This window comes from Salmo trutta, chromosome 37 (genome assembly GCF_901001165.1).
Source record: "Salmo trutta chromosome 37, fSalTru1.1, whole genome shotgun sequence".
NCBI classification, from domain to species: Eukaryota; Metazoa; Chordata; class Actinopteri; order Salmoniformes; family Salmonidae; genus Salmo; species Salmo trutta.
Window position 1 is genome coordinate 260,885 of NC_042993.1, and position 22,087 is coordinate 282,971.

Here is a 22,087-nt window from a genome sequence, read left to right on the forward strand (position 1 = left end):
ATCCAATCACATTAAGCATTACTCTCTCGCAGAAAACCTTCTCTCTTGCGCAGACATTTTGAAACGGAACATGACAATTTGAGAAATAAGCCATGGGAGTTTTTGGAGCGAGAATAAAGACGACTTTCGAGTAATAAGACATGTATAAAAGCAACAGATAGCATTAATAAGAAGGGCTAGAAATTCCACATTTCAAGATTGCTTCGATCACGTGGACTGGGATATGTTCCGGATAGCCTCAGACAACAACATTGATGCATACGCTGACTCGGTGAGCGAGTTTATTAGCAAGTGCATCGGTGATGTTGTACCCACTGTGACTATTAAAACCTTCAATAACCAGAAACTGTGGATTGAAGGCAGCATTCACGCAAAACTGAAAGCACGAACCACTACTTTTAACCATGGCCTGGTGACCGGAAAAATGACCGAATACAAACAGTGTAGCTATTCCCTCTGCAAGGCAATGAAACAAGCTAAGCGCCAGTAAAGAGACAAAGTAGAGTCGCAATTCAACGGCTCAAACAAGAGACGTATGTGGCAGGGTCTACAGTCAATCACGGATTACAAAGATAAATCCAGCCCTGTCGCGGACACCGATGTCTTGCTCCCAGACAAATTAAACAACTTCTTTGCTCGCTTTGAGGACAATAACCTGTGGGGTCTCCTTCACCGTGGCCAACGTGAGTAAAACATTTAAACATGTTAACCCTCACAAGGCTGCCGTCCCAGACCCACTCCAATTTGCTTACCGCCCCAATAGGTCCACAGACGACGCAATCGCAATCACACTGCACACTGCCCTAACCCATCTGGACAAGAGGAATACCTATGTTTCTGCCTGTAGGAGGGGAGGAGCAAGATGGAATCGTGGTCCGATTTACCAAATGGAGGGCGGGGGAGGGCCTTATATGCATTCTGGAAGGTAGTATAGCAATGGTAAATGGTTTTAGCAGTGCGAGTACAGCAATCAATATGTTGATAGGATTTCGGGAGCCTTTTCCTCAAATTTGCTTTGTTAGAATCCCCAGCTACAATAAATGCAGCCTCAGGATATGTGGTTTCCAGTTTGCATAATGTCCAGTGAAGTTCTTTGAGGGCCGTCGTGGTATCTGCTTGGGGGGATATAGACCACTGTGGCTATTATTGACGAAAATTATCTCGGGAGATAGTACGGTCAGCATTTAATTGTGAGATATTCTAGGTTGGGTGAACAGAAGGACTTGAGTTCCTGTATGTTATCATAGCTGCACCATAAGTCGCTAATCATAAAACATATACCTCCACCGCTCTGCATCCCGGAGAGATGTCTGTTCCTGTCGGCGCGATGTACTGAGGACCCAACTGGCTTTACAGAGTCAGACAGTATATCTCGCTATGTTTCCGTGAAGCAGAGTATGTTACAATCCCTGGTGTCCCTCTGAAAAGCAACTCTCGCCTTGAGCTCATCAATTTTATTATCCAGAGATTGGACATTAGTGAGTAAAATACTTGGGAGCGGTGGGTGGTGTGCATGCTTCCTGAGTCGGACCAGAAGACTGCCTCGAGTACATCTGCTTCGCCGGCGTTATTTTGGGTTGGCCTCTGGAAGAAGTTTGATTGCTTTGGGGAGAGTAAACAAAGGATCCGCTCCAGGGAAGTCGTAGACCTGGTCATAATGCTGGAAGTTCTGGTGAGTTACCGCCGCTCTAATATCCAATAGTTCTTCCCGGCTGTATGTAATGACACAAAAAAAATCCTGAGCTAATAACATAAAAAATAGTACATAAACAAACAAAATACTGCAGAGTTGCTTAACTTCTACGGGCTAGGTGTGACGTTAGCGTCCCACCTGCGGGACACAGCCAGTGAAATATCAGGGCGGCAAATTCAAAAACAACAAAATGTCATAATTCAACTTTCTCAAACATACAACTATTTTACACCATTTTAAAGATACACTTCTCCTTGATGTAACCACATTGTCCGATTTCAAAAAGGCTTTACAGCGAAAGCAAAACATTAGATTATGTTAGGAGAGTACATAGACAAAAGTAATCACACAGTCATTTTCCAAGCAAGGACATGTGTCAATAAAACCCAAAACACAGCTAAATGAAGCACTAACCTTTGACGATCTTCATCAGATGACACTCCTAGGACATTATGTTACACAATACATGTATGTTTTGTTCGATAAAGTTTATATTTATATCCAAAAACAGCATTTTACATTGGCGCATGATGTTCAGAAAATGTATTCCCACCTAAACGTTCGGTGAATGTGCACATCAATTTACAAAAATACTCATCACAAACGTTGACAAAATATATAACAATTATTTAAAGAATTATAAATAGACTACCCCTGGATGCAACCGCTGTGTCAGATTTTAAAATAGCTTTACGGAGAAAGCACATTTTTCAATTTTCTGAGTACCTAGCTCAGCCATCACGGCGAGCTGTTTCAGACACCCGCCAAGTTCGGGGCAACCTAAACTCAGAATTAGTATTAGAAATATTCTCTTACCTTTGCTGATCTTCGTCAGAATGCACTCCCAGGACTGCTACTTCCACAAGAAATGTTGTTTTTGTTCGAAATAATCCATATTTATGTACAAATACCTCCGTTTTGTTCGTGCGTACAGATCACTTATCCAAAGGCATAACGCGCGAGCGCGGAATGAGAGACGAAAAGTCAAAATGTTCCATTACCGTACTTAGAAGCATGTCAAACGCTGTTTAAAATCAATCTTTATGGTATTTTTAACGTAAAATTGCGATAATATTCCAACCGGACAATAGCATATTCATTCAAGAAGAAAAAAAAGGAACGGCGTGCTCGCGTGACTGCGCATATCCAATCCCTTTGTTGCCAGGCAGTCCACTCAGAAACTGAGCTTCTATTATCTGCCCAGTGACAGGAAAATGCTCAAACCACTTTCTGAAGGCTGTTGACAGCCAATGGAAGCCTTAGGAAGTGCAACGTCACCCCACAGACACTGTAGTTTTGATAGAGAATCAAAAGAAGAACTACAATTCTCAGACTTTTCACTTCCTGCTTGGATTTTTCTCAGGTTTTTGCCTGCCATATGAGTTCTGTTATACTATTCAAACAGTTTTAGAAACTTCAGAGTGTTTTCCATCCAAATCTACTAATAATATGCATATTCTAGTTTCTGGGCCAGAGTAGTAACCTGTTTAAATTGAGTACGTTTTTCATCCGGCTGTGAAAATACTGCCCCCTAGCCCAGACAGGTTAAGAGCTAGTCGTGATGCTGCCATCTCCATCGGCACCATCATCAAGTAGGAAGCATCTTATCTGGTGAGCTACCGAGTGGCTAGGACAGGCAAGCCCCATACTATTGTGGAGGACTTAATTTGTCCTGCTGTCGCGGATATGGCTGGGACAATGCTGGGGGAAAAGGCCAACAAAAACTATACAGACAAATACTTCATCAAACGACACTGTTTTACGACGCATCAGTGACATGGCATGAGATGCTTTGAAACAATTACTGCTTCGCATACAAGCCAGTGAATTCTATGCGTTACAGCTGGATGAGTCAACAGACGCGGCGGGCCTGGCACAGCTCCTGGTATATGTTCGTTACGTTTATGGGGGGTCAATTAAGGAAGAAATCCTCTTCTGCAAACCACTGGAAACCAGGACAACAGGAGAGGATATTTTTGAAGTACTGGACACCTTTGTAACATCAAATGAACTTTGGTGGTCAAGATGCGTTGGTATCTGTACTGATGGTGCAAAAGTCATGACAGGGAGACATAGTGGAGTGGTAACGCATGTGCAAGCAGTTGCTCCCGACGCCACTTGGGTACACTGCAGCATCCACCGAGAGGCTCTTGCTGCCAAGGGAATGCCTGACAGCTTTAAAGACGTTTTGGACACTACAGTGAAAATTGTTAACTTTGTTAAAGCAAGGCCCCTGAACTCTCGTGTATTTTTCGCATTATGCAATGATATGGGCAGCGACCATGTAACGCTTTACAACATACAGAAATGTGCTGGTTATCAAGGGGCAAAGTATTGACACGTTTTTTTGAATTGAGAGACGAGCTTAAAGTTTACTTTACTGACCATCATTTTCACTTGTCTGACTGCTTGCATGATGACGAGTTTCTCACACGACTGGCCTATCTGGGTGATGTTTTTTCTCACCTGAATGATCTGAATCTAGGATTATAGGGACTCTCCGCAACTATATTCAATGTGTGGGACAAAATAGAGGCTATGATTAAGAAGTTGGAGCTCTTTTCTGTCTGCATTAACAAGGACAACACACAGGTCTTTCCATCATTGTATGATTTTTTGCGTGCAAATGAACTCAAGCTTACGGACAATATCAAATGTGAAATAGCGAAGCACTTGAGTGAGCTGGGTGCACAATTACGCAGGTACTTTCCCAAAATGGACGACACAAACAACTGGATTCGTTATCCCTTTCATGCCCTGCCTCCAGTCCACTTACCGATATCTGAACAAGAGAGCCTCATTGAAATTGCAACAAGCGGTTCTGTGAAAATTGAATTTAATCAGAAGCCACTGCCAGATTTCTGGACAGGGCTGCACTCAGAGTTTCTTGCCTTGGCAAATTGCGCTGTTAAGATACTGATGCTCTTTGCAACCACGTACCTATGTGAGAGTGGATTCTCGGCCCTCACTAGCATGAAAACTAAATACAGGCACAGACTGTGTGTGGAAAATGATTTAAGACTGATACTCTCCAAACAAACCCTACATTGCAGAGTTATGTGCATCCTTTCAAGCACACCCTTCTCATTAACCTGTGGTGAGTTATTCACCATTTTTGATGAATAAATAAGGTTTTATATGTAGATGGCTAAATAAAGACCAAAATTATTGATTATTATTATACACTGCTCAAAAAAATAAAGGGAACACTTATACAACACATCCTAGATCTGAATGAAAGAAATAATCTTATTAAATACTTTTTTCTTTACATATTTGAATGTGCTGACAACAAAATCACACAAAAATAATCAATGGAAATCCAATTTATCAACCCATGGAGGTCCGGATTTGGAGTCACACTCAAAATTAAAGTGGAAAACCACACTACAGGCTGATCCAACTTTGATGTAATGTCCTTAAAACAAGTCAAAATGAGGCTCAGTAGTGTGTGTGTGGCCTCCACGTGCCTGTATGACCTCCCTACAACGCCTGGGCATGCTCCTGATGAGGTGGCGGATGGTCTCCTGAGGGATCTCCTCCCAGACCTGGACTAAAGCATCCACCAACTCCTGGACAGTCTGTGGTGCAACGTGGCGTTGGTGGATGGAGCAAGACATGATGTCCCAGATGTGCTCAATTGGATTCAGGTCTGGGGAACGGGCGGGCCAGTCCATAGCATCAATGCCTTCCTCTTGCAGGAACTGCTGACACACTCCAGCCACATGAGGTCTAGCATTGTCTTGCATTAGGAGGAGCCCAGGGCCAACCGCACCAGCATATGGTCTCACAAGGGGTCTGAGGATCTCATCTCGGTACCTAATGGCAGTCAGGCTACCTCTGGCGAGCACATGGAGGGCTGTGCGGCCCCCCAAAGAAATGCCACCCCACACCATGACTGACCCACCGCCAAACCGGTCATGCTGGAGGATGTTGCAGGCAGCAGAACATTCTCCACGGTGTCTCCAGACTCTGTCACGTCTGTCACGTGCTCAGTGTGAACCTGCTTTAATCTGTGAAGAGCACAGTGCGCCAGTGGCAAATTTGCCAATCTTGGTGTTCTCTGGCAAATGCCAAACGTCCTGCACGGTGTTGGGCTGTAAGCACAACCCCCACCTGTGGACGTTGGGCCCTCATACCACCCTCATGGAATCTGTATCTGACCGTTTGAGCAGACACATGCACATTTGTGGCCTGCTGGAGGTCATTTTGCATGGCTCTGGCAGTGCTCCTCCTGCTCCTCCTTGCACAAAGGCGGAGGTAGTGGTCCTGCTGCTGGGTTGTTGCCCTCCTACGACCTCCTCCACGTCTCCTGATGTACTGGCCTGTCTCCTGGTAGCGCCTCCATGCTCTGGACACTACGCTGACAGACACAGCAAACCATCTTGCCACAGCTCACATTTATGTGCCATCCTGGATGAGCTGCACTACCTGAGCCACTTGTGTGGGTTGTAGACTCCGTCTCATACTACCACTAGAGTGAAAGCAACGCCAGCATTCAAAAGTGACCAAACATCAGCCAGGAAGCATAGGAACTGAAAAGTGGTCTATGGTCATCACCTGCAGAACCACTCCTTTATTGGGGGTGTCTTGCTAATTGCCTATAATTTCCACCTGTTGTCTATTCCATTTGCACAACAGCATGTGAAATTTATTGTCGATCAGTGTTGCTTCCTAAGTGGACAGTTTGATTTCACAGAAGTGTGATTGACTTGGAGTTACATTGTGTTGTTTAAGTGTTCCCTTTATTTTTTTGAGCAGTATATTATTATTTGTGCCCTGGTCCTATAAGAGCTCTTTGTCACATCCCACGAGCCGGGTTGTGACAAAAACTCACACTCATTATTATGTTTAATAAATGTATTGTATAGTGTGTGTGTGTGGCAGGCTTTCAAGCTTGGCAAAAAACATTTTAGAGTGTGCTGACCCTGGTGCTAGAGGGGGTACGTAGCTGGAGGTTCAATGTTTGAAGGGGTACGGGACTATAAAAAGTTTGGGAACCACTGTTCTAAACTATCCACCATGAGACTCAGAGAAAACTGTTCTTCTTGTAGTACTGTATGGTGAAACAAAATGAAAAGCACATTGCGACAGTGTGACCAAAGGGTTACTGTTTACAGACACATTATGACAGTGTGACCACTGTGTTACTGTTTACAGACACACATTGTGACAGTGTGACCACTGTGTTACTGTTTACAGACACATTATGACAGTGTGACCACTGTGTTACTGTTTACAGACACATTGTGACAGTGTGGCCACTGTGTTACTGTTTACAGACACATTATGACAGTGTGACCACTGTGTTACTGTTTCCAGACACACATTGTGACAGTGTGACCACTGTGTTACTGTTTACAGGCACATTATGACAGTGTGACCACTGTGTTACTGTTTACAGACACATTGTGACGGTGTGACCACTGTGTTACTGTTTACAGACACATTATGACAGTGTGACCACTGTGTTACTGTTTACAGACACATTATGACAGTGTGACCACTGTGTTACTGTTTACAGACACATTGTGACAGTGTGGCCACTGTGTTACTGTTTACAGACACATTATGACAGTGTGACCACTGTGTTACTGTTTCCAGACACACATTGTGACAGTGTGACCACTGTGTTACTGTTTCCAGACACACATTTACATTACATTTAAGTCATTTAGCAGACGCTCTTATCCAGAGCGACTTACAAATTGGTGCATTCACCTTATGATATCCAGTGGAACAACCACTTTACAATAGTGCATCTAAATCTTTTAAGGGGGGGGGTTAGAAGGATTACTTTATCCTATCCCAGGTATTCCTTAAAGAGGTGGGGTTTCAGGTGTCTCCGGAAGGTGGTGATTGACTCCGCTGTCCTGGCGTCGTGAGGGAGCTTGTTCCACCATTGGGGTGCCAGAGCAGCGAACAGTTTGGACTGGGCTGAGCAGGAACCATGCTTCCTCAGAGGTAGGGGGGCCAGCAGGCCAGAGGTGGATGAACGCAGTGCCCTTGTTTGGGTGTAGGGCCTGATCAGAGCCTGAAGGTATGGAGGTGCCGTTCCCCTCACAGCTCCATAGGCAAGCACCATGGTCTTGTAGCGGATGTGAGCTTCAACTGGAAGCCAGTGGAGAGAGCGGAGGAGCGGGGTGACGTGAGAGAACTTGGGAAGGTTGAACACCAGACGGGCTGCGGCGTTCTGGATGAGTTGTAGGGGTTTAATGGCACAGGCAGGGAGCCCAGCCAACAGCGAGTTGCAGTAATCCAGACGGGAGATGACAAGTGCCTGGATTAGGACCTGCGTCGCTTCCTGTGTGAGGCAGGGTCGTACTCTGCGAATGTTGTAGAGCAAGAACCTACAGGATCGGGTCACCGCCTTGATGTTAGTGGAGAACGACAGGGTGTTGTCCAGGATCACGCCAAGGTTCTTAGCACTCTGGGAGGAGGACACAAGGGAGTTGTCAACCGTGATGGCGAGATCATGGAACGGGCAGTCCTTCCCCGGGAGGAAGAGCAGCTCCGTCTTGCCGAGGTTCAGCTTGAGGTGGTGATCCGTCATCCACACTGATATGTCTGCCAGACATGCAGAGATGCGATTCGCCGCCTGGTTATCAGAAGGGGGAAAGGAGAAGATTAATTGTGTGTCGTCTGCATAGCAATGATAGGAGAGACCATGTGAGGATATGACAGAGCCAAGTGACTTGGTGTATAGCGAGAATAGGAGAGGGCCTAGAACAGAGCCCTGGGGGACACCAGTGGTGAGAGCGTGTGGTGCGGAGACAGATTCTCGCCACGCCACCTGGTAGGAGCGACCTGTCAGGTAGGACGCAATCCAAGCATGGGCCGCGCCGGAGATGCCCAACTCGGAGAGGGTGGAGAGGAGGATCTGATGGTTCACAGTATCAAAGGCAGCAGATAGGTCTAGAAGGATGAGAGCAGAGGAGAGAGAGAGTTAGCTTTAGCAGTGCGGAGAGCCTCCGTGACACAGAGAAGAGCAGTCTCAGTTGAATGCCCAGTCTTGAAACCTGACTGATTAGGATCAAGAAGGTCATTCTGAGAGAGATAGCAGGAGAGCTGGCCAAGGACGGCACGTTCAAGAGTTTTGGAGAGAAAAGAAAGAAGGGATAATGGTCTGTAGTTGTTGACATGGGAGGGATCGAGTGTAGGTTTTTTCAGAAGGGGTGCAACTCTCGCTCTCTTGAAGACGGAAGGGACGTAGCCAGCGGTCAAGGATGAGTTGATGAGCGAGGTGAGGTAGGGGAGAAGGTCTCCGGAAATGGTCTGTCACACATTGTGACAGTATGACCACTGTATTACTGTTTACAGTAATCCACCATCCTGATCCTCCATCCTGACCACCCTCTCTCTCCTAGCCTGATCCACCATTCTGACCGTTGCACTCTCATTGTGTGTAAGCTCGCGAGATCAGGATGGTGGATCAGACGATCTGTCTTCTGTCCTGGGTGACATTTAGTCTTCTGTGTGTGTGTGTGTGTGTGTGTGTGTGTGTGTGTGTGTGTGTGTGTGTGTGTGTGTGTGTGTGTGTGTGTGTGTGTGTGTGTGTGTGTGTGTGCGTGCGCATGTGTGTGTGTGCTGACCCATCTGGGTTAGGCATACAGTCAGTGAACTCCCAATAAAGCTGTGACAGTCCCATCATAGCAGCCTGATATACAGAGCTATACGCTCAGAGATAGAGAGTGCAGGTGTGCGTGTGTGTGCGCGTGCGTGCGTGTGTGGTCTGGCAGAGACAGTTGGTGCTGAAGGTGAACTCTGTATGTGGAGCATCATCCCAGCCTGGATGTGAGGTGTGTGTGTGTGATGTTGAACCTCATTCCTATAGTACACACTTTGACCTGAACAATCTCCTAAAAAGCTTCTGATAACGTTAATTGATGATGTCCGCTTCACAGTCGCATGTCAGCCTGCAAGCATTCACCCTCACACACACACACACACACACACACACACACACACACACACACACACACACACACACACACACACACACACACACACACACACACACACACACACACACACACACACACACACACCTCAGCCTAGTTTACAGGGACAAGGGGACCTTCACATATATGCTGGATGGGAAATTGTTTTGTGAGTGTTTAAGATGATTGCTGCCCCTAATGACACTACAGAGGACGTTTACCTATCCTCCCTGAGTGTGTGTGTGTGCGTGTGTGTGTGTGCGCGCATAGTAACCCAGAGTTGCTGTTTTAGACACCTTCTAGTTCACAGTAATACCGTATTGTAGATAGTGTTGAAGGCAGTGAAGAATACACTCTATATCGTATATCAATATCCAGTCATTGCAGATTGCACCATTTTCTGGTCTATATTTGAACTGCCTGAACCAAGACAATATTACAGACTGTTTTCCTTGATGGAGAAAGGCCTAAAGGTAGTGGTTAAGGCTAGTGTTGGTTAATAGTGTTGGTTAATAGTGTTGGTTAGTAGTGTTGGTTAGAAGTGCTAGTTAGTAGTGTTGGTTAGAAGTGCTAGTTAGTAGTGTTGGTTAGTAGTGTTGGTTAGAAGTGCTAGTTAGTAGTGTTGGTTTGTAGTGTTGGTTAGTAGTGTTGGTTAATTGTGTTGGTTAATAGTGTTAGTAGTGTTGGTTAGTAGTGTTGGTTAGAAGTGCTAGTTAGTAGTGTTGGTTAGTAGTGTTGGTTAATTGTATTGTTTAAGATTGTTAGTAGTGTTGGTTAGTAGTGTTAGTTAGTGAATGAAATTCATGAATTACATTTTATTTTCGTGTCAAATCGCCAATTGGCAACCCATCCCTTATGGGATTAATTGACACATAAACAAACATTACAATAATTTACTGTGGTAATTAAATGATAATACTTCTTCCGGTGTTCTCTGCATTACACATCGCATAAAGAGTGAAAAAATGTAAGGTAAAAATCAATACATAATAGTAAATAAGGTTATCCAAACAATAATTACATCCCTAGAGCAGTAAAAATAATATACATACATACGTACATACGTACATACGTACATACGTACATATGTACATACATACATACATACATACATACATACATACATACATGCATACATACATGCATACATACATACATACATACATACATACATACATACATACATACATACATACATACATACATACATACATACATACATATAGACCACATACATAACATACATAACATACATACATACAGACCACATACATACATACATACATACATACAGACCACGCAGCCGTCATACCGCTCAGGAAGGAGACGCGTTCTGTCTCCTAGAGATGAACGTACTTTGGTGCAAAAGTGAAAATCAATCCCAGAACAACAGCAAAGGACCTTGTGAAGATGCTGGAGGAAACAGGTACAAAAGTATCTATAACCACAGTAAAACGAGTCCTATATTAACAGAACCTGTAAGGCCGCTCAGCAAGGAAGAAACCACTGCTCCAAAACCGCCATAAAAAAGCCAGACTACGGTTTGCAACTGCACATAGGGACAAATATCGTACTTTTTGGAGAAATGTCCTCTGGTCTGATGAAACAAAAATAGAACTGTTTGGCCATAATGACCGTCGTTATGTTTGGAGGAAAAAGGGGGAGGCTTGCAAGCCGAAGAACATCATCCCAACCGTGAAGCATGGGGTGGCAGCATTATGTTGTGGGGGTGCTTTGCTGCAGGAGGGACTGGTGCACTTCACAAAATAGATGGCATCATGAGGGAGGAAAATTATGTGGCTATATTGAAGCAACATCTCAAGACATCAGTCAGGAAGTTAAAGCTTGGTCGCAAATGGGTCTTCCAAATGGACATTGACCCCAAGCATACTTCCAAAGTTGTGGCAAATTGGCTTAAGGACAACAAAGGCAAGGTATTGGAGTGGCCATCACAAAGCCCTGACATCAATCCTATAGAACATTTGTGGGCAGAACTGAAAAAGCGAGTGCGAGCAAGGAGTCCTACAAACCTGACTCAGTTACACCAGCTCTGTCAGGAGGAATGGGCCAAAATTCACCCAACTTATTGTGGGAAGCTTGTGGAAGGCTACCCGACACGTTTGACCCAAGTTCAACAATTTAAAGGCAATGCTACCAAATACTAATTGAATGTAATGTGTCTGTAAACTTCTGACCCACTGGGAATGAGATAAAAGAAATAAAAGCTAAAGTAAATCATTCTCTCAACTATTATTCTGACATTTCACATTCTTAAAATAAAGTGGTGATCCTAACTGACCTAAGACAGGGAATTTTTACTTGGATTAAATGTCAGGAATTGTGAAAAACTGAGTTTAAATGTCTTTGGCTAAGGTGTATGTAAACTTCCGACTTCAACTGTATACAGATAAATAAATACAGATTTAAAAAAAAAAGTAAACAGAAGTCATTTGAACCCAGTCTGGCACAAAGAGAAGATTCATATGGGAGACAAGCCTACAGTATAGACAATCTACAGTCATGGCCAAAAGTTTTGAGAATGACACAAATATTAATTTTCACAAATTCTGCTGCCTCAGTTTGTATGATGGTAATTTGTATATACTACAGAATTTTATGAAGAGTGATCAGATGAATTGCAATTAATTGAAAAGTCCCTCTTTGCCATGCAAATGAACTGAATCCCCAAAAAACTTTTCCACTGCATTTCAGCCCTGCCACAAAAGGACCAGCTTACACCATGTCAGTGATTCTCTCGTTAACACAGGTGTGAGTGTTGACAAGGACACGGCTGGAGATCACTCTGCCATGCTGATTGAGTTCGAATAACAGACTGGAAGCTTCAAAAGGAGGGTGGTGCTTGGAATCATTGTTCTTCTACCGTCAGCCATGGTTACCTGCATGGAAACACGTGCCGTCATCATTGCTTTGCACAAAAAGGGCTTCACAGGCAAGGATATTGCTGCCAGTAAGATTGCACCTAAATCAACCATTTATCGGATCATTAAGAACTTCAAGGAGAGCGGTACAATTGTTGTGAAGAAGGCTTCAGGGCGCCCAAGAAAGTCCAGCAAGCGCCAGGACCGTCTCCTAAAGTTGATTCAGCTGCGGGATCGGGGCACCACCAGTACAGAGCTTGCTCAGGAATGGCAGCAGGCAGGTGTGAGTGCATCTGCACGCACAGTGAGGTGAAGACTTTTGGAGGATGGCCTGGTGCCAAGGGCAGCAAAGAAGCCACTTCTCTCCAGGAAAAACATCAGGGACAGACTGATATTCTGCAAAAGGTACATGGATTGGACTGCTGAGGACTGGGGTAAAGTCATTTTCTCTGATGAATCCCCTTTCCGATTGTTTGGGGCACCTGGAGAAGACAAGGTGAGTGCTACCATCAGTCCTGTGTCATGCCAACAGTAAAGCATTCTGAGACCATTCATGTGTGGGGTTGCTTCTCAGCCAAGGGAGTGGGCTCACTCACAATTTTGCCTAAGAACACAGCCATGAATTAAGAATGGTACCAACACATCCTCTGAGAGCAACTTCTCCCAACCATCCAGTAACAGTTTGGTGACGAACAATGCCTTTTCTAGCATGATGGAGCACCTTTCTATAAGGCAAAAGTGATAACTAAGTGGCTCGGGGAACAAAACATCGATATTTTGGGTCCATGGCCAGTTAACTCCCCAGACCTTAATCCCATTGAGAACTTGAGGTTAATCCTCAAGAGGCGGGTGGACAAACAAAAACCCACAAATTCTGACAAACTCCAAGCATTGATTATGCAAGAATGGGCTGCCATCAGTCAGGATGTGGCCCAGAAGTTAATTGACAGCATGTCAGGGCGGATTGCAGAGGTCTTGAAAAAGAAGGGTCAACACTGCAAATATTGACTCTTTGCATCAACTTCATGTAATTGTCAATAAAAGCCTATGACACTTGTGAAATGCTTGTAATTATACTTCAGCATTCCATAGTAACATCTGACAAAAATATCTAAGACACTGAAGCAGCACACTTTGTGAAAATTAATATTTGTGTCATTCTCAAAACTTTTGGCCACGACTGTATTTACACACATGCCATTTACCACATAGAAGCTAAATATTTGTACAATTTAATTATAGGTAGCCCTTTTTCTTTTATTCCAGGCTTTATCTAAATATTCCGCAAACGGAAATACACAATGGACAAAAAACTATTTCACTTTCTCCTCATCACTCAGCCACATAATGCCAGACAACACTACAAGTAGTGTTGGTTAGTAGTGTTGGTTATTAGTGTTGGTTACTAGTGTTAGTAGTGTTGGTTAGTTGTTTTAGTTAGTAGTGTTGGTTACTAGTAGTACTGTTGGTTAGTAGTGTTAGTAGTGTTGGTTAGTAGTGTTAGTAGTAGTAGTGTTGGTTTGTAGTGTTAGTAGTGTTGGTTAGTAGTGTTTGTTATTAGTGTTGGTTACTAGTGATAGTAGTTTTGGTTAGTAGTGTTGGTTACTAGTAGTAGTGTTGGATAGTAGTGTTAGTAGTGTTGTTTAGTAGTGTTAGTTACTAGTAGTAGTGTTAGTTACTAGTAGTAGTGTTGGTTAGTAGTGTTGGTTAGTAGTGTTGGTTATTAGTGTTGGTTACTAGTGTTAGTAGTGTTGGTTAGTTGTTTTGGTTACTAGTGTTGGTTACTAGTAGTACTGTTGGTTAGTAGTGTTAGTAGTGTTGGTTAGTAGTGTTAGTAGTAGTAGTGTTGGTTTGTAGTGTTAGTAGTGTTGGTTAGTAGTGTTTCTTATTAGTGTTAGTTACTAGTAGTAGTGTTGGTTAGTAGTGTTAGTTACTAGTAGTAGTGTTTGTTAGTAGTGTTGGTTAGTAGTGTTGGTTATTAGTGTTGGTTACTAGTGATAGTAGTGTTGGTTAGTAGTTTTGGTTAGTAGTGTTGGTTACTAGTAGTAGTGTTGGTCAGTAGTGTTAGTTACTAGTAGTAGTGTTGGTTAGTAGTGTTGGTTAGTAGTGTTAGTACTGTTGTTTAGTCATGTTAGTTACTAGTAGTAGTGTTGGTTACTAGTGTTAGTAGTGTTGTTTAGTAGTGTTAGTTACTAGTAGTGGTGTTGGTTAGTAGTGTAAGTAGTGTTGGTTAGTAGTGTTAGTAGTGTTGTTTAGTAGTGTTAGTTACTAGTAGTAGTGTTTGTTAGTAGTGTTAGTAGTGTTAGTAGTGTTGTTTAGTAGTGTTAGTTATTAGTAGTAGTGTTGGTTAGTAGTGTTGGTTACTAGTGTTAGTAGTGTTTGTTACTAGTGTTAGTTACTAGTAGTAGTGTTGGTTAGTAGTGTTAGTAGTGTTGGTTATTAGTGTTGGTTACTAGTGTTAGTAGTGTTGGTTAGTAGTGTTAGTTACTAGGAGTAGTGTTGGTTAGTAGTGTTGGTTATTAATGTTGGTTACTAGTGTTAGTAGTGTTGGTTAGTAGATTTGGTTAGTGGTGTTGGTTACTAGTAGTAGTGTTGGTTAGTAGTGTTAGTTAGTAGTAGTATTGTTGGTTAGTAGTGTTAGTAGTGTTGTTTAGAAGTGTTAGTTACTAGTAGTAGTGTTGGTTAGAAGTGTTAGTTACTAGTAGTAGTGTTGGTTAGTAGTATTGTTTAGTAGTGTTAGTTACTAGTATTTTACATTTTACATTTACGTCATTTAGCAGACGATCTTATCCAGAGCGACTTACAAATTGGTGCATTCACCTTATGATATCCTAGTAGTAGTGTTGGTTAGTAGTGTTAGTTACTAGTAGTAGTGTTGGTTTGTAGTGTTGGTTACTAGTAGTAGAGTTGGTTAGTAGTGTTAGTTAATAGTAGTAGTGTTGGTTTGTAGTGTTATTTAGTAGTGTTAGTTACTAGTAGTAGTGTTGGTTACTAGTGTTGGTTAGTAGTTTTGGTTAGTAGTGTTTGTTACTAGTAGTAGTGTTGGCTAGTAGTGTTAGTTACTAGTAGTGGTGTTGGTTAGTAGTGTTAGTAGTGTTGGTTATTAGTGTTGGTTACTAGTGTTAGTAGTGTTGGTTAGTAGTGTTAGTTGCTAGTAGTTGTGTTGGTTAGTAGTGTTAGTTACTAGTAGTAGTGTTGGTTAGTAGTGTTATTAGTGTTGGTTAGTAGTGTTGGTTATTAGTGTTGGTTACTAGTGTTAGTAGTGTTGGTTAGTAGTTTTGGTTCGTAGTGTTGGTTACTAGTAGTAGTGTTAGTTAGTAGTGTTGGTTAGTAGTGTTTGTTACTAGTAGTAGTGTTGGTTAGTAGTGTTAGTAGTGTTAGTTACAAGTAGTGGTGTTGGTTAGTAGTGTTAGTAGTGTTGGATAGAAGTGTTAGTTACTAGTAGTGGTGTTGGTTAGTAGTGTTAGTATTGTTTGTTAGTAGTGTTGTTTAGTAGTGTTAGTTACTAGTAGTGATGTTGGTTAGTAGTGTTAGTAGTGTTGGTTAGTAGTGTTAGTAGTGTTGTTTAGTAGTGTTAGTTATTAGTGTTGGTTTCTAGTGTTAGTCAGTGTTCGTTAGTAGTGTTAGTTACTAGTAGTGGTGTTGTTTAGTAGTGTTAGTAGTGTTGGTTAGTAGTGTTGGTTATTAGTGTTGGTTACTAGTGTTAGTAGTGTTGGTTAGTAGAATTAGTAGTGTTGGTTAGTAGTGTTAGTTACTAGTAGTAGTGTTGGTTAGTAGTGTTTATTAGTAGTGTTAGTTACTAGTAGTAGTGTTGGTTAGTAGTGTTAGTAGTGTTGGTTAGTAGTGTTGTTTAGTAGTGTTAGTTACTGTAACGGTTGTCGTCGGGGATAGAGGACCAAAACGCAGCAGGAATGTGGATGCTCATCTTGTTTTTATTTATAAATAAAGCGAACACCAAAATAACAAAAACAAAGAACTCACGAACAACAAAACAGTCTTGTCATGCTCACACAGGCAAAACAAGAAACAATCTCCCACAACACCAAACCAAACAATTACCCATATATAGGACTCTCAATCAGAGGCAACGAGAAAGCACCTGCCTCCAATTGAGAGTCCAACCCCCCATCAACCTAAACATAGAAATACAATAAACCAGAAAGAACATAGAAATACAAAACATAGAACATAGACCAAAACCCGGAAATATTAAATCAAACACCCTACTACATAAATCACCACCCCGAACCACATAAACAAAATACCCTCTGCCACGTCCTGACCAAACTACAATAACCAATAACCCTTATACTGGTCAGGACGTGACAGTTACTAGTAGTGGTGTTGGTTAGTAGTGTGGTTAGTAGTGTTGTTTAGTAGTGTTAGTTACTATTAGTAGTGTTGGTTAGTAGTGTTAGTTACTAGTAGTAGTGTTGGTTAGTAGTGTTGGTTAGTAGTGTTCGTTATTAGTGTTGGTTACTAGTGTTAGTAGTGTTGGTTAGTTGTTTTGGTTAGTAGTTTTGGTTACTAGTAGTAGTGTTGGTTAGTAGTGTTAGTAGTGTTGGTTAGTAGTGTTAGTTACTAGTAGTAGTGTTGGTTTGTAGTGTTGGTTACTAGTAGTAGTGTTGGTTAGTAGTGTTAGTTAATAGTAGTAGTGTTGGTTTATAGTTGTGGTGAGTATTGTTGGTTATTAGTGTTAGTTACTAGTAGTAGTGTTGGTTTATAGTTTTGGTGAGTATTGTTGGTTATTAGTGTTAGTTACTAGTAGTAGTGTTTGTTACTAGTGTTGGTTAGTAGTGTTGGTTTGTAGTGTTGGTTACTAGTAGTAGTGTTGGTTAGTAGTGTTAGTTAATAGTAGTAGTGTTGGTTTATAGTTTTGGTGAGTATTGTTGGTTATTAGTGTTAGTTACTAGTAGTAGTGTTTGTTACTAGTGTTGGTTAGTAGTTTTGGTTAGTAGTGTTGGTTACTAGTAGTAGTGTTGGGTAGTAGTGTTAGTGGTGTTGGTTAGTAGTTTTGGTTGGTAGTGTTGGTTACTAGTTTTACTAGTGTTGGTTAGTAGTGTTAGTAGTATTGGTTAGTAGTGTTAGTTACTAGTAGTAGTGTTAGTTTGTGGTGTTGGTTAGTAGTGTTGGTTACTGGTGTTTGTAGTGTTGGTTAGAAGTGTTGGTTACTAGTGTTAGTAGTGTTGGTTAGTAATGTTGGTTACTGGTGTTGGCTAGTAGTATTGGTAGTAGTGTTGGTTAATAGTGTTGGTTAGTAGTGTTGGCTAGTAGTGTTGGTTAGTAGTGTTGGTTAGTAGTGTTGGTTACTAGTAGTAGTGTTGGTTAGTAGTGTTAGTGGTGTTGGTTAGTAGTTTTGGTTGGTAGTGTTGGTTACTAGTTTTACTAGTGTTGGTTAGTAGTGTTAGTAGTATTGGTTAGTAGTGTTAGTTACTAGTAGTAGTGTTAGTTTGTGGTGTTGGTTAGTAGTGTTGGTTACTGGTGTTTGTAGTGTTGGTTAGAAGTGTTGGTTACTAGTGTTAGTAGTGTTGGTTAGTAATGTTGGTTACTGGTGTTGGCTAGTAGTATTGGTAGTAGTGTTGGTTAATAGTGTTGGTTAGTAGTGTTGGTTAGTAGTGTTAGTAATGTTAGTTATTAGTGTTGTTTAGTGGTGTTATTTACTAGTGTAAGTAGTGTTGGTTATTAGTGTTGGTTAGTAGTCTTGGTTATTTGTGTTGGTTACTAGTGTTGGTTACTAGTGTTGCTTACTAGTGTAAGTTAGTAGTGTTAGTTTTGGAGAGGAGGCTCATTTACAACAGACCTGCAGTGTTTTTGTGTCCTGACATGTACCAGTATAAGTACCAGTATAAACCATCCATAGACATGTACCAGTATAAACAATCCATAGACATGTACCATTATAAACCATCCATAGACATGTACCATTTTAAACCATCCATAGACATGTACCTCTATAAACCATCCATAGACACCTGTCCCTCTTAGTGCCGTTACAGACACACACAGTCCTCATCAGTTACTGTAGAGAGGAGAGAGAGTGCTGGCATCCATCTTGTTTACGTCTGCAATGGCTGGCGGTCATATTGATCTCTCTTTTTCTCTCTCTCTGTCAGTGGGATGTTCTTTGATGGGAATCACACCTACATGATCGAGCCTGGAGGAAAGGACCGCGTCAGCGTGAGTACCTCGGGCTAAGCCTGGCTTTGGCCATCCATTCACTCATGCGCGCGTGCACGCACTCACACGCACGTACGCACTCACACACACTGTGTAATAGTAGTCGTCTGGACTGAATGGGACTAGAAGCTCTTGCAGACCGGACTGTGAATGCAGATCACAAAGCAGACTACCCTTAAGTTACACATCCCATAATTAACATTGACTTCAGAGTAGAGAGATTATCCACTAGGACAGAGCAGAGTTGACCAGCCAGTTAGTTCATGAGGAATAGAGAGTGATATAATTAAGCAATAAGGCACAAGGGGGTGTGGTATATGGCCAATATACCACGGCTAAGGGATGTTCTTAGGCATGACGCATCGCGGAGTACAGCCTGGATGCAGCCCTTAGCCGTGGTATATTGGCCATATACCACAAACCCCTGAGGTGCCTTATTGCTATTATAAACTGGTTATCAACGTAATTAGAGCAGTAAAAATAAATGTTTTGTCATACCCGTGGTATATGGTCTGATATACCATGGCTGTCAGCCAATCAGCATTCAGGACTAACCACCCAGTTTATAATACAGTATATGGTTGTATTTATGAGGGAGAGCTGATGGTTTAAAGCAGCATCTGTCACCCTGAGAGAAAAGACCAAGCTCTGATTCTGATGTGTTGATGTGAGAGACACTATCTTCTGCGTGTGTGTTTAGGGTGGAGGTAATCAGGAAGGGAAGAAAGGTATATTCGTTTGTGTGCAGTGTGTGTGCAGTGTTTTCCCTAGGATTCTTTTCAGCAGTGGTGGCAAGGGTAGGGGGGATGAATTACTACTAGCGTTAGCGCAATGACATGCTTGCTGTTCCCATAGACATCCAGTCATTGAGCCAACGACTATCAATTTAAAAATGCATCTTGGCAGAAATATATAAATAATGTGTGTGCGTGCGTGTGTGTGTGTGTGTGTGAGTGTGTGCGTGCGTGCGTGCGTGTGTGTCTGTATGCATGAGTGTGTGGGTGCATGTCTGTATTTGTGTGTGTGTGAGCGAGCACAAGTGCCCGTGTGGGTTTGTGTGTGTGTGTTTTTCAGGCATATAGAGCCGCCTTCTTAAAATGCATATCCATCTGACAGGTTTACCGCCTTATGGTGGAGAGAAGAGGGGAGAGAGAGGAGAAGGGAGAGAGAGGAGAGGGGGAGAGAGAGAAGAGAGGAGAGGGGAGAGAGAGGAGAGGGGAGAGAGAGGAGAGGGGAGAGAGAGGAGAGGGGAGAGCGTAAAATGAGTCAGGGAGAAGGAGGGAAGAATAGAGAAAAAGGGAGAGCGGAATGGACAGAGACAGTGGGAGTGAGGGAGAGAGGAATGGACAGAGACAGTGGGAGTGAGGGAGAGAGGAATGGACAGAGACAGTGGGAGTGAGAGAGAGAGGAATGGACAGAGACAGTGGGAGTGAAGGAGAGAGGAATGGACAGAGACAGTGGGAGTGAGAGAGAGAGGAATGGACAGAGACAGTGGGAGTGAAGGAGAGAGGAATGGACAGAGACAGTGGGAGTGAGAGAGAGAGGAATGGACAGAGACAGTGGGAGTGAGGGAGAGAGGAATGGACAGAGACAGTGGGAGTGAGAGAGAGAGGAATGGACAGAGACAGTGGGAGTGAGGGAGAGGAATGGACAGAGACAGTGGGAGTGAGGGAGAGAGGAATGGGCTGAGACAGTGGGAGTGAGGGAGAGAGGAATGGACAGAGACAGTGGAGTGAGGGAGAGAGGAATGGACAGAGACGTGGGAGTGAGGAGAGAGGAATGGGCTGAGACAGTGGGAGTGAGAGAGAGAGGAATGGACAGAGACCAGTGGGAGTGAGGGAGAGAGGAATGGACAGAGACAGTGGGAGCAGAGAGAGAGGAGGACAGAGAAGTGGGAGGTGAGGGAGGGAAGGGACAGAGAGGTACAGTGGGAAGTGAGGGAGAGAGGAATGGGCTGAGACAGTGGGAGTGAGGGAGAGAGGAATGGACAGAGGACAGTGGGAGTGAGGGAGAGAGGAATGGGCAGAGACAGTGGGAGTGAGGGAGAGAGGAATGGGCTGAGACAGTGGGAGTGAGAGAGAGAGGAATGGACAGAGACAGTGGGAGTGAGGGAGAGAGGAATGGACAGAGACAGTGGGAGTGAGAGAGAGAGGAATGGACAGAGACAGTGGGAGTGAGAGAGAGAGGAATGGACAGAGACAGTGGGAGTGAGGGGAGAGAGGAATGGACAGAGACAGGTGGGAAGTGAGAGGAGGAGGATAAGGAATGGACAGAGAACAGTGGGAGTGAGGGAGAGAGGAATGGACAGAGCAGTGGGGAGTGAGGGGAGGAGGAATGGACAGACAGTGGGAGTGAGGGAGAGAGGAATGGACAGAGACAGTGGGAGTGAGGGAGAGAGGAATGGACAGAGACAGTGGGAGTGAGGAAGAGGAATTGGACAGAGACAGTGGGAGTGAGAGAGAGAGGAATGGACAGAGACAGTGGAGTGAGGGAGAGAGGAATGGACAGAGACTGTGGGAGTGAGGAGAGAGAGGAATGGACAGAGACAGTGGGAGTGAGAGGAGAGAGGAATGGACAGAGACAGTGGGAGTGAGAGAGAGAGGAATGGACAGAGACGTGGGGAGTGAGGGAGAGAGGGAATGGACCAGAGACAGTGGGAGTGAGGAGAGAGGAATGGACAGAGACAGTGGGAGTGAGAAGGAGAGAGGAATGGACAGAGACAGTGGGAGTGAGGGAGAGAGGAATGGGCTGAGACAGTGGGAGTGAGGGAGAGAGGAATGGACAGAGACAGTGGGAGTGAGGGAGAGAGGAATGGACAGAGACAGTGGGAGTGAGGGAGAGAGGAATGGGCTGAGACAGTGGGAGTGAGAGAGAGAGGAATGGACAGAGACAGTGGGAGTGAGGGAGAGAGGAATGGACAGAGACAGTGGGAGTGAGGGAGAGAGGAATGGACAGAGACAGTGGGAGTGAGGGAGAGAGGAATGGACAGAGACAGTGGGAGTGAGGGAGAGAGGAATGGACAGAGACAGTGGGAGTGAGAGAGAGAGGAATGGGACAGAGACAGTGGGAGTGAGAAGAGAGAGGAATGGACAGAGGACAGTGGGAGTGAGGGAGAGAGGAATGGACAGAGACAGGTGGGGAGTGAGAGAGAGAGGAATGGACAGAGACAGTGGGAGTGAGGGAGAGAGGAATGGACAGAGACAGTGGGAGTGAGAGAGAGAGGAATGGACAGAGACAGTGGGAGTGAGAGAGAGAGGAATGGACAGAGACAGTGGAGGGGAGAGGAATGGACAGAGACAGTGGGAGTGAGAGAGAGAGGAATGGACAGAGACAGTGGGAGTGAGAGAGAGAGGAATGGACAGAGACAGTGGGAGTGAGAGAGAGAGGAATGGACAGAG

General features: G+C 43.7%; 1 protein-coding gene across 5 annotated transcripts in view; it reads left to right on the forward strand.

The window, feature by feature from the left end:
• LOC115177043 (disintegrin and metalloproteinase domain-containing protein 22) overlaps window positions 1-22,087 on the forward strand; it is a 103,828-nt gene that overhangs the window by 48,528 nt on the left and 33,213 nt on the right. For all 5 annotated transcript variants that reach the window (XR_003872322.1, XM_029737504.1, XM_029737500.1 and 2 more), the window contains one exon: window positions 18,626-18,689. Coding sequence is in view for 4 of the 5 variants with exons in the window: in XM_029737504.1 (XP_029593364.1) it covers window positions 18,626-18,689 (64 nt within the window). In the remaining variant the exon portion in view is untranslated. The remainder of the gene's footprint in view (window positions 1-18,625; window positions 18,690-22,087) is intronic.